This window comes from Chiloscyllium punctatum, chromosome 30 (assembly GCF_047496795.1).
Source record: "Chiloscyllium punctatum isolate Juve2018m chromosome 30, sChiPun1.3, whole genome shotgun sequence".
NCBI classification, from domain to species: domain Eukaryota; kingdom Metazoa; phylum Chordata; class Chondrichthyes; order Orectolobiformes; family Hemiscylliidae; genus Chiloscyllium; species Chiloscyllium punctatum.
The window spans coordinates 48056043-48068241 of NC_092768.1; the positions used below are offsets into that span (position 1 = coordinate 48056043).

Sequence of the window (12199 nt, forward strand, 5' to 3'; positions counted from 1 at the left end):
CCATGAAGGACGAGATGTGAGAAATGTGACAAATTTTTCTTGCATTTAACAAACCTCTGCGCACACCAACACATTCCCCAAGGGGAGAAACTAGTCAACTGTGAGGTGTGAGACAAAGCCCAGATAGATTTAAACAGCCGTCTGCAGTACCAGGGGATAGGCCCATCCATTGTGTATGAGGTTTGCAATAAAACTTCTATGACAGTTTCTTCCTGTGTAGACACCTGTTTTCTGTGTGTGGTATGTTTAAACAGAAGCGGAGGACGACCAGGTGTGCGTCGGGGACTCAGGGTGTCCAAAACATTTTAGAGGCAGCGATGTACTTATTGAAGTTTCTGATCTGCTAACACACATATCCCACACTGATATTCACAGTCTGAAAGCATCTCACGATGAAGAATACTATTCCCACACTAGAAATTTCTATCAAACGTTGACCAGGCCAACTGAGACATAGCTGCAATAAATGAGGTTTTATTCAGATGGGATAAATTTAAACCCCGCCTGATCTGCTGCTCAAAATCACCTCCATTTCCCCGGTCAGTTTCCCAAGTTTCAGGAAACTCATGTTGCTCCAGAAATATTTGGATTGACTGTGAGAGACGTCAATCAGAGAGTCCACCCACTCTGCCCATTGTCTCCTCTTCCTCTTCCAGAGCTGGTTCACTTCCTATAGGGACTGAAAACCAAGTGAGGAGATGGTGAGTGAAGGAGCAGCTTTTATACAAATTGTATCCCATAATATCCACACCAATCTTCAGGCAGTCTGACTATCCTGTGGGTAATCAGGGGTGGAAATGTCCCTTATGCTGTGTGAGAAGATCCAGCTGAGAGAGCTGTTTACTCGGTGCTTTGTGCTGAACTGTTTGACTGGAGCTGTGTGTTGGATATTGAGTGTGTTTATTGGAAGCATGTCCCTTTGATTTACAGGATGAGTTTTGTTGATTACTGAATTCATCTCCTATACTTGGAGACACATTGATAGCAGTGCCATTTAATGTCTCCTTTCGAGATTTATTTTCCCCTGAAACTTTGGCCTTTCGCAAAAGCCTGGACTTTGATTTGATCTTTTTGCCCAGTGCTGTGGCTGATGGCTGAATTTGGAAGGTGCACTCTGAATGAGTGCATTGTATCTGATTTCCTAGGATAAACCAGAACCCTTCTATCAGCTACACTGAAGCAATATTTTCCTCAGCTTCTAGCACTGCTTGCTCAGTGTGTTTTCTTTAATTTCTCTTCTGGAAACAAGGCAAAACATTTTAACATATCCATTGAAATACTATTTCTGCTGAGTGCATTTTTGCATTCAACAAATACTTTCAGGTAAAACTTAACCACGACAGCATGTCTTGAGCAACCATCAACTGAGAGCTTATTTTACACTCCACCCACCTTCTCAATGCTTGAGAAAATGGTGTGTGTGTGTGGAAGATGCTGGGCAAAGGGAAGAAAGTAACCTCAATGACTGCTTCTGGTCACTATCCAGTGCCTTTGCTAAACATACTGTGTGTGTAACAGTTGAGTGAGGAAAAAGAAATGACTTGAAAAGATTTGCTGGGAGTCTACCTGGGCTGAAAGGTTTCAGTTATCAGGAGAGGCTGGATCAGCTGGGTCTTTTTTCCCTGGAGTATAAGAGACTAGGGGTCAACTTAGAGATGTTGATAAAATCATGAGAGGCACAGATAAGTTCATTAGCCAACAGCTTTCTCCAATGGTAGGGAAGTCTCATACTAGAGGGCAAGGTGAGAGAGGAGAGATAGAAAAAAGTCCAGAGGGGCAGCTTTTTCGCATGGAACGTGGTGAGTAGTGGGGTCGAGTACAATTTTGATATTTAAGAAATACTTAGACAAGTACATGGATGGGATAGGTATGGAGGGATTTGGACCAGTGCAGGCAAATGGGACTAGATTAATTGTGAAAACTGGACAGCATGGGCAAGTTGGGCCAAAGGGCTTGTTTCCACACTGTAAACCTCTATGACTTGTATCTGACCTCCTTTACACCATGGAATAGCAGACTCACTCACTTTGGAACTGAGGAGATGGTGGTGAGATGGTCACTGGACTCATAATCCAGAGGCCCAGAAGAATGGTTTCATGACATGGATTGAAACCCAACATCGAATGATAGACCAGGACATAGAAAAGATGTGCAGGAACAGCAAAGTTACAGTGATCATGGGGCATTTCAATGTGCAGGAGGACTGGGAAAATCAGGTTGGTAGTGGATTGCAAGTAAAGGAATTTGTGGAATGTCTACAAGATGGCTTTTTGGAGTAGCTTGTCGTGGAGCCCACTAGCGAACAAGCAATACTGGATTTAGTGTTATGCAATGAGGCAGACTTGATAAGGGAGTTTAAGGTGAAGGAAACCTGAAGAAGCAGTGATCATAACCTGACTGAATTTATTCTGCAATTTGAGAGGGAGGAGATAGAATCAGAAGTATTACAGCTGAATAAAGGCATCTATAGAGACTGAGGGAGGAGCTGGGTAGGATTGACTGGGAGAGTAACCTAGCAGTAAAGGCAATGGAACAGCAAAGGCAGGAGATTCTGGGAAATGCAGGAGACACAGCAGAAATTCATCCCGAGGAAAAAAAAGCATGGTTCAGGGAGGATGAGGAAACTATGGCTAACTAGGGAAGTCAGGGATAGCGTAAAAGCAAAAGAGGAAGCATTTAATGTGGCAAAGGGCAGTGGGAAACCAGAAGATTAGGAAGCTTACAAAGACCAACAGAGGGGCAACAAAAAAGAAATAAGGATGGAGAAGATTAAACATGAGGGTAAGCTAGCCAGTAATATAAAGGAAGACTGTTAGAATTTTTTTAGATATGTAAAGAGCAAAACAGAGGCAAAAGTAGACATTGGACCACTGGAAAATGACGCTGGAGAGATAGTAATGGGGAACAAGGAAATGGCTAAGGAACTGAATTATTACTTTACATCAGTCTTCACAGTGAAAGACATGAGTAATGTCCCAAAAATTCAAGAGAGTGACAGGGCATAGCTTAGTATGGTGGTCACCACCAAGGAGAAGGTGCTAGAACATCTGAATGGCCTGAAGGTGGATAAATCACCAGGACCAGATGGACTATACCCCAGAGTTCGAAGGGAGATAGCTGAAGAGATAGCGGAGGTGTTAGTGGTGATCTTTCTGGAATTGCTAGAATCAGAGAGGGTCCCAGAAGACTGGAAATTCGCTAACGTGACACCCCTGATTAAAAAAGGAGAGCAGCAAAAGAGGGAAAATTACAAACTGATTAGCCTAACTTCAGTTGTGGGTAAGGTCCTGAATCTGATTAGTGTGTGGGTTTCCTCCGGGTGCTCTGGTTTCCTCCCACAGTCCAAAGATGTGCACGTCAGGTGAATTGGCCATGTTAAATTGCCCGTAGTGTTAGGTAAAGGGGTAAATGTACGGGAATGGGTGGGTTACGCTTCAGTGGGTCGGTATGGACTTGTTGGGCCAAAGGGCCTGTTTCCACACTGTAAGTAATCTAATCTAGATTAGATTAGATTACTTACAGTGTGGAAACAGGCCCTTTGGCCCAACAAGTCCACACTGACCCGCCGAAGTGCAACCCACCCAGACCCATTCCCCTACATTTACCCCCACCCCTAACACTACAGGCAATTTAGCATGACCAATTCACCTAACCTGCACATTTTTGGACTGTGGGAGGAAACCAGAGCACCTGGAGGAAACCCACGCAGACACGGGGAGAATGTGCAAACTCCACACAGTCAGTCGCCTGAGGTGGGAATTGAACCCGGGTCTCTTGTGCTGTGAGGCAGTACTGCTAACCACTGTGTCACCGTGCCGCCCACAATCTATTACAAAGAATGAGATGTCTAAATACTTGGAAGTGTCTGGTAAAATAGGGCAAAGTCAGCATGGTTCATTAAGGGTGGGTCTTATCTGGCAAATCTGCTAGAACTCTTTGAGGAAGTAATAAGCAAATTAGACCACAGAGAGCCAATGGATGTTATCTGCATGGACTTCAAGAAGGTCTTTGACAAGGTACCGCTACTGAATAACGTAAGGGCCCATGATGTTAGAGGCAAGGTGCTAGCTTGGCTGTTTGGAAAAAAGCAGGGACTAGGGATGAAAGGTCCTTCTCAGGATGGCAGCTGGTAACAAGTGTGTCCGCAAGGCTCAGTATTGGGACCACAACTTTTCACTTTATACATTAAAGATCGAGATGAAGGGACTGAGGGCATTCTGGCAAGGTTTGCAGATGATACAAAGACAGGTAGAGGGACAGGTAGCATGAGGAGGCAGGGAGGCTGCAGAAGGATTTGGACAGGTTAGGAGAGTGGGCAAAGAAGTGGCAGATGGAGTACAATATGGGAAAATGTGAGATCATGCACTTTGGTAGGAAGAATAGAGGTATAGACTATTTTCTAAACAGGGAGAAAATTCAGAAGTCTGAGGTGCAAAGAGACTTGGGAGTTCTTGTCCAGGATTCTGTCAACGTAAACTTGCAGGTTGAGTCATTAGTTAGGAAAGCAAACACAGTGATGGCATTTGTTTTGAGAGGACTTGAATATAAAAGTAGGAATGTACTTCTGAGGCTCTGTAAGGCTCTGGTGAGACCACATTTGGAGTATTGTGTTCAGTTTTGGGCCCCATATCTCAGGAAGGATGTACTGGCATTGGAACGTGTTCAGAGGATGCTCATGAGCGTGGTCCCAGGAATGAATAGTTTAGCAGACAAGGAACATTTAAGGACTCTGGGTCTACACTCAATGGAGTTTAGAAAGATGAACGGGTTGGGGGGGGGGATCCAGTTGAAACTTACAAAATACTTAATGACCTGGACAAAGTATATGTTGGGAAGATGTTTCCATTGGTCAGAGACTCGGACCCTAGGGCAGAATCTTGGAGTAAAGGGAAGATCTTTTAGAACAGAGGTAAAGAGAAATGTCTTCAGCCAGAGAGTGGTGAATCACTGGAATTCATTGCCATAAGAAGGCTGTGGAGGCCAGGTACTGCCATAGATAGGTTCTTGACTATCAGGGGGGGTTAAATGTTATGAAGAGAAATTGGAAGAATGCGGTTGAGAAACTTACCAGTCATGACTGATTGGCAGAGCAGACTCAATGGGCTGACTGGCCTAATTTCTGCTCGTATGTCTTAATGGCCTTATTTAAAAAGCATCTGGAAGGGTACATAAATAGGAAGGGTTTATAGGGATATGGGCCAAGTGCTGGCAAATGGGACTGAATAATTTTGGAGATCTGGTCGGCATGGATGAGTTGGACTGAAGGGTCTGTTTCCGTACTTTATGATACTGTGTACATCAGCAGCAACAGCAGAATTCAATTAAACCATATTTTGTAATCTCCTGGCCCAGCATATTCTCCACCCGATTTTAACATCACATTTGCAGGTGCAGCTCGAGGCATATCTAAAAGTGAGGTTTCAACCTGACGAAACTACAACACAAGTATACTTGCATGCCATAAAGCATAAGCAGCGTGCAGAAGATAGGGCAAATTGATTTTCAACCAACAGACAAGATCTAACATTGAAGGAGACTCTACAAATATCTCTACACTTTATGATGGAGAGCCCAGTAAATGTGTTCAAAGGACTAGGCTGAAACATCTCCATCCGCCTACAGTTTAAAGTGCTCTTCCATCTCAGACACCTACAGAAGTCCCAGAATCAAGATGCCAGTCTTCAGTCAAGTCAATTCACTCACATGATAGCAAGAAACAGCAGAAGGTACTGGAGACTGGAAAAGAAATCAGCCCTGACAACGTTCTAACTTACGCTCCAGAACTAGCTGTGCCGCTAGCTAAACTGTTCCAAAACAGTTATTACATTGACATCGATCCTGCAGTGTAGAAAATTGCCTAGCTATATAAATTGCCTGTGTATGAAAAACAGCACAATTCCAACCTGGCCAAATATTTCCGCATCGATCTACCATGGGTGGCACGGTGGCACAGTGGTTAGCACTGCTGCCTCACAGCGCCAGAGACCCGGGTTCAATTCCCACCTCAGGCGACTCTCTGTGTGGAGTTTGCACGTTCTCCCTGTGTCTGCGTGGGTTTCCTACGGGTGCTCCGGTTTCCTCCCACAATCCAAAAATATGCAGGTTAGGTGAATTGGCCATGCTAAATTGCCCGTAGTGTTAGGTGAAGGGGTAAATGTAGGAGTATGGGTCTGGGTGGTATATGCTTCGGCGGGTCGGTGTGGACTTGTTGGCCCAAAGGGCCTGTTTCCACACTGTAAGTAATCTAATCTACTCTCAATCATCGGTGAAAGGGTCATCTATAGTACAGTCAATAATTTGTTCACTAATGCTCAACTTGGACTCTGCCATCTCCTAAACTCATTACATCCTTGGTCCAAACCTAGACAGAAGAGCTGAATTCCAGAGGTGAGATGGGAGAGTGGCTGCCTTTGACATCAAGACAGCATTTGACCAGGTCTTTTATTAAGATTTCTGAGCAAAAATAGAGTCATTGGGATAAAGTAAAACAAAGAACTGTGGATGCTGGAAGCAAAAACGGAAACTGGTGAGAAATTTAGCAAGTCTAGCAGCATCTCTGGAGAAATCATAGTTGATGTTTTGAGTCTAGCGAATCTTCAAAACAGTTCTGAAGAAGGATCACTGGATTCAAAATGCTGACTACTTTCTCTCCACAGATGCTGCCAGACCCACTGTAGTTCTCCAGCAATTTCTGCAGGAATCCTTGAGAATTGAGGGGAAAGCCCTTGGCTGATTGGTGTTACACCCAGCATGTTGGAAGTTAGTTGTTGGAAGAGCAATGATCTCAGTTCCAAGACATCTCTGTAGTAGTTCCTCAGGAAATGTCCTTTGCCCAACAACTTCAGCTGCTTTAGTGACTTTACCAATATTATAAGGTCTGAATTGGGGATGTTTTATGATGATTACTCAATATTCTGTGTCGTTTGTGACTTCTCAAATGCTAAAGCAATCATGTCTGGATATCATTCAGACTTGGGCTGATAAATGATAAGTAACATTTGATACCAGATAAGTGCTTCTGGAGAACAGTGCACCATCTCCTCAGTATTGAGAGATTTTCAATGGCTTTTCAATTGCTGAGTCCTGACTGTCACATGTCAGGGGTTACCATTGACCGCAAACTGAATTGGACCAGTCATACAAATAGTGTGGCTTGAAGAGCAGGTCAGGGTCTGGGAATTTTGAGGTAAATAACTTACCTCCTGACTCCCCAGTCCCTGTTCACCAAGTACAAGGTACAAATCAGCAGGGTGATTGAATACTGTTCCTTTGGCCTGGATGGTGAAGGTCCAGCAAAGCTCGAGAAGCTACCTAACAATAGATATTCAAAATACAGCTTACCACAAACTTCTCAAAGGCAATCAGGGATAAGCATCAAATATTGGTCTCACTAGATGCATCTAAATCTAGAGATGTATAAATCACTGAATATATTTAAGAAAGAAATATTTAGATTTCTAGAAGGAAAAGGTGTCAAGGATATTGGTGGAAAGCAAATACATGCTGTTGATACAGAGCGTTAGAAATGATAATTGGTGAACAAACTCAATGAGCCAAATGGCCTACTCCTGCTACCAATTTCTGTGTTTCTGAAAAGAAGAAGAAAATTGAGGAGTCAGATCTGTCAGTAAAGGAGGAGAAAGTATTCGACAAAATCATGTTTTCTTTTCCTGTTTTACAGAAGGATTGTGCCGTACTACACCAGAGAATACAGAGAGGACAGACACAGATAGATCCTGACCATCACCCAAGGAACAACTGCACAACGGTGGGAAGACATCCTATTCCTTCACAGCATTGCTCAACACAGAGAAGGTTGGGCAGTGAAACCGTCATCTGGAATTTGGTCAGGTCAGGGGAGCTTTGACATATCATCAGATCTGAAACTGGTCAGTGATGTGCCGCCTTCCATCAGAACCAACCTTTCTGAAGGTTTGACCGTGGGTGATGGGTCAGGGTGAGATTGGGAAGAAGCGTGGTGATAGCTTCAATCCTTCACTGAGCTTCACGAATCACTGACTCATTCCTATAGGGGAGAGGCAGTTCAAGAGGAGTACTCACAACTTGTGAAACCTTGTGACACATCAGAGAAAGGAATCCAATGTGAGATGTCCAAAGTTAATGATTCACTGATGCATTCACTCTGTGGAGAAGCCATTTGCCTGTGATGTTTTTGACAAAACATTCTCATAGACATCAATACCTCCGTGCAAATCAATGCATTTACACGATGGAGAAGCCATTCAGATGTGAGGTCTGTGACAAGTCATTCTCTCAGTCGTCACACTTCCTTGTGCACCAACGTAGCCACACAGGGGAGAAACCATTTATGTGCGAGGTGTGTGAGAAATCATTCTCACAGTCATCAAGCCTCCATGTGCACCAACGCATTCACACAGGGGACAAAACATTCTTGTGCAAGCTGTGTGACAAATCATTCTTGCAATCATCACATCTCCTCATACATCAACATATTCATACAGGAGAGAAACCATTTATGTGTGAGTTGTGTGGCAAATCATTCTCACAGTCATCGAGCCTTCGCATACACCAACGTATTCACACTGGGGAGAAACCATTCACATGTGAGGTGTGTGACAAATCATTCTCACAGTCATCACACTTCCACATACATCAACGTATTCACACAGGGGAGAAGCCATTCACGTGTACAATGTGCAACAAGTCATTCTCCAACTCATCAAAACTCCTGCTCCATCAGAGGATTCACACGGGTGAGAAACCATTCAGATGTGAGATGTGCGACCAGTCATTTTCGTCATCATCAGCACTCCGGGTACACCAAAGGGTTCACACAGGGGAGAAACCGTTCACCTGTGAGTTGTGTGACAAATCATTCTCACAGTTATCCACACTCCGCAAGCACCAACGCATTCATAAGGGGGGCAAAGCATTCACATGCAGTGTGTGCAACAAATCATTCTTGAGATCATCAAACCTTCTACTCCATCAGAGGACTCACACAGAGAAGAAACCATTCACATGTGAGGTATGTGACAAATCATTCTCTGAGTCATCAAACCTCTTGCGGCATCAGAGGATTCACACAGGGGAGAAACCATTCAGATGTGAAGTTTGTGCCAAATCATTCTCTCAGTTGTCAATCCTCCACATACATCAACGTATCCACACAGGGGAGAAACCATTCACGTGTGAGGTGTGCAACAAATCATTCTCGAGATCATCAACCCTCCGCACACACCAACACATTCACACAGGGGAGAGACCATTCAGGTGTAATATGTGTAACAAATCATTCTCAAGGTCATCGAGACTCCTGCTTCATCAGAGGATCCACACAGCAGAGTGACCCTTTAACACTGAGGTTTGTGATGAGCATTTCTTGATATCTTTGGCTATCTGGAATACCACTCGGTTCACATGGAGGAAACTCTTCAGGTATTTGTAACAAGGCTGTATTCCCTGCACCATCAATACACATAGAGGAGAGAAATCTCCATTGGTGCGAGTTTTGTAATGAAGCTTTCACATAATTCTTGGACCTTCTGGAACATCAGTGAACCCACAGAGGAATGACCAGCCCATACTGTTGGCTAACGATTCATCAGTGTGTGAACTGTACACAATCTCACTCAGCAGCCCAAGGGGCTGAGAGCTGCATGGGACTGGTGGGGCTGGAGGGGGGGTGGGGGGGTGGAATGCAATAGGTAGGTGAAGGCAGGTTGAAAGTGATAGATCAGTGGGACTGGGACAAAGAACAAGAAGCAGCTTTCACTCCCATCAAACAACTAGTGACTACATCACCAGTGCTGAGGGATTATGATGTAACAATGAAGTCAACCTGCAGAGTGATGTCAGTGAAACAGGACTTGGAGTAACCCCACACAGAGAGGACAACCCGTTGTGTTTATATACAGAGTGTTAATACAAACTGAACAACACTACAAGATTAAGAGAGACCATTCATTGTCTTTACTTGCAAGCATTTCAGCTAGGACCTGTTTGCGTGAGAATGACTGATAGTCAAATCTGACCTCAAGCTATTTCATTGTATGTTTCGTAAACTACTTTTGTCTGCTCCAAAACATTTGCAAATGATGTTACTTAATTTGCAGAGATATTGCTTGGGACTATACACTTGAACACCTTCAAGGTTAAAAGTGCAATTGAAGTGCAAAAACACGACTATGAAATATAAGATTTGTCTGGACAATGTTGCAAAATAACTTGCAAATGACATTTCAGGAATCTTTTTCCTTTTGTTATGGGAAGGGGAATATTTTGATAAATTACTTTTTACACTGCACCTAACCATATTTATGTGATTTCTGATGTCATATGTAATAAAGATTTAAGAGCAGTAGCCATTTTACATATGTTTAAAATTTAAATTGCTCCGAATATTAACAACATGAGTTTCCAGAAGCTTAGGAAACTGAACAGTGAAATGGTGATGACTTTGAGAAGCAGATTACATGGAGATTTAAACTTGTCATTGTACCATCTAAATGAAGTCTCACATTTCAGTTCTCCTGGTAAACATTTGACAGAAAATTCTAGTGTGAAAATAGCATTCTCAGAGGATTTCAAACTTACAACATCAGTGTGGGATGTGTCTGACAGATTGGAAGAGGAAAACCCACAGCATCCAAGGAAGTGCTGTTGTGCAGTAGTGGGACCGACAGACATAGGAGAGGGAAGCACAAGGTGAATGGGGCAATTTTCACCAAGCTCTCCATCTCTCTTGGTCAAATTATTTCTGAACGAAAGGATTTGCCAGCTTTTATTAAAAGAGATCAATTGAGGCAAAGAGTCTTGATTGATTTAATAACATGGAGAATGTGAGGACTGCAGATGCTGGAGATCAGAGTCGAATCTGTTAGAAACAAAATTCAATAAAATTTAGACGAGACCACCAAAACTGGAAACAAGACAATTTATTCTACGATCTTGCAAGAAAGGACTTCAATTTGCAGAGAGCAAATGAAGAGAAGAAAATTCAAATTTCTACAACAGTTGCAACCTTTGAGTTGCGTGAGGTCACCTCTTCCGATCCCTACATTACCCAATCTTTCTTACCATTTCGCCTCTGCCCATCTATGCCCCACGCCCATTGTCACCATCTTTCCCTCTTGTATATGCTGTCATAAGGCTAAACTCTTATCTCGATGTTCCCTTTGTAACTTCTTTCATTGTCCACAGGTACATTCCATTCTTGTACATACATCTTAACAATGTATCTTTTAATGCCTCGCTTATATGTTTCAGTAATCTTAGTTTTTTGCTGAAACTATTGTTTTTAAATATTATGTTAAAAGGAATTATTTTCTTTCATAGTTCTACATTAAAGTTATTTCCTAATACTTGCTTAGACCCCTTTTCTTATGCATAAAACAACACTTTCCCATTTCTTACAAAAAGTGTGGTGCAGGAAAAGCACAGCAGGTTAGGCAGCATCAGAGGAGTAGGAGAGTCGACGTTTCGATCAGCTCTTCATCAGAAATGAGGGTTGACCCAAGGGGGCTGAGAGATAAATGGGACGGGTGGGAGGAAGCTTGGAAGGCAATAGGTAGATGAAGGTTGGGGGGGGGGGGGGGTGAAGGTGATAGGTCAAAGGGGAGGGTGGAGTGGATAGGTGGGAAGGAAGATGGATAGTTAGGACAGTTTGAGAGAGAGGTGGTGAGTTAGAAGGTCAATCTCTTGCCAACCGATACCTGGAGGAAGAATGCCTCATCTTCTACCCTGGAACACTCCAACCACATGGGATCAATGTGGATTTCACCATTTTCCTTCCCCTCCCCCCACCTTATCCCAGATCCAACCTTCCAACCCAGCAATGCCTTCTTGAACTGTCCTACCTGTCCATCTGCCTTTTCACCTATCCGCTCCACCCTCCTCTCTGACCTATCATCTTCACTCCCACCTTCATATACCTATCGCATTCCCAGCTTCCTTCCCCACAGCCCCATCCCCCATCCAATTCATCTCTCAGCCCCCTTGGCCAACCCCTCATTTGTGATGAAGGGCTTATGCTTGAAATGTTGAATCTCGTGCTTCTCGGATGCTGCCTGACTATGCTTTTCCAGTACCACACTTTTCAATTTAATAACACTGTTGTGTAAGGTGGTGCTTCTGAAAGAGTTAATGTTGCAGCCTGCATCAAGCTCCACCCAATCCTGATATCATACAGTCTTGGGTGTGGAGAAGTGGAGTTTAG

General features: G+C 43.5%; 1 protein-coding gene across 6 annotated transcripts in view; it reads left to right on the forward strand.

Annotated features, from left to right (window-relative positions):
- LOC140455639 (uncharacterized) overlaps positions 1-11345 on the forward strand; it is a 56098-nt gene extending 44753 nt beyond the window's left edge. For 5 of the 6 annotated variants that reach the window (XM_072550613.1, XM_072550609.1, XM_072550610.1 and 2 more), the window contains one exon: positions 7682-11345. In XM_072550613.1, the coding sequence (XP_072406714.1) occupies positions 8168-9331 (1164 nt within the window). In that variant the 5' untranslated portion in view covers positions 7682-8167 and the 3' untranslated portion in view covers positions 9332-11345. Of the gene's footprint in view, positions 1-513; positions 702-7681 lie in introns of those variants that run through there. The other variant, XM_072550608.1, reaches the window with a different exon arrangement.
- Positions 11346-12199: the final 854 nt, after the last annotated feature.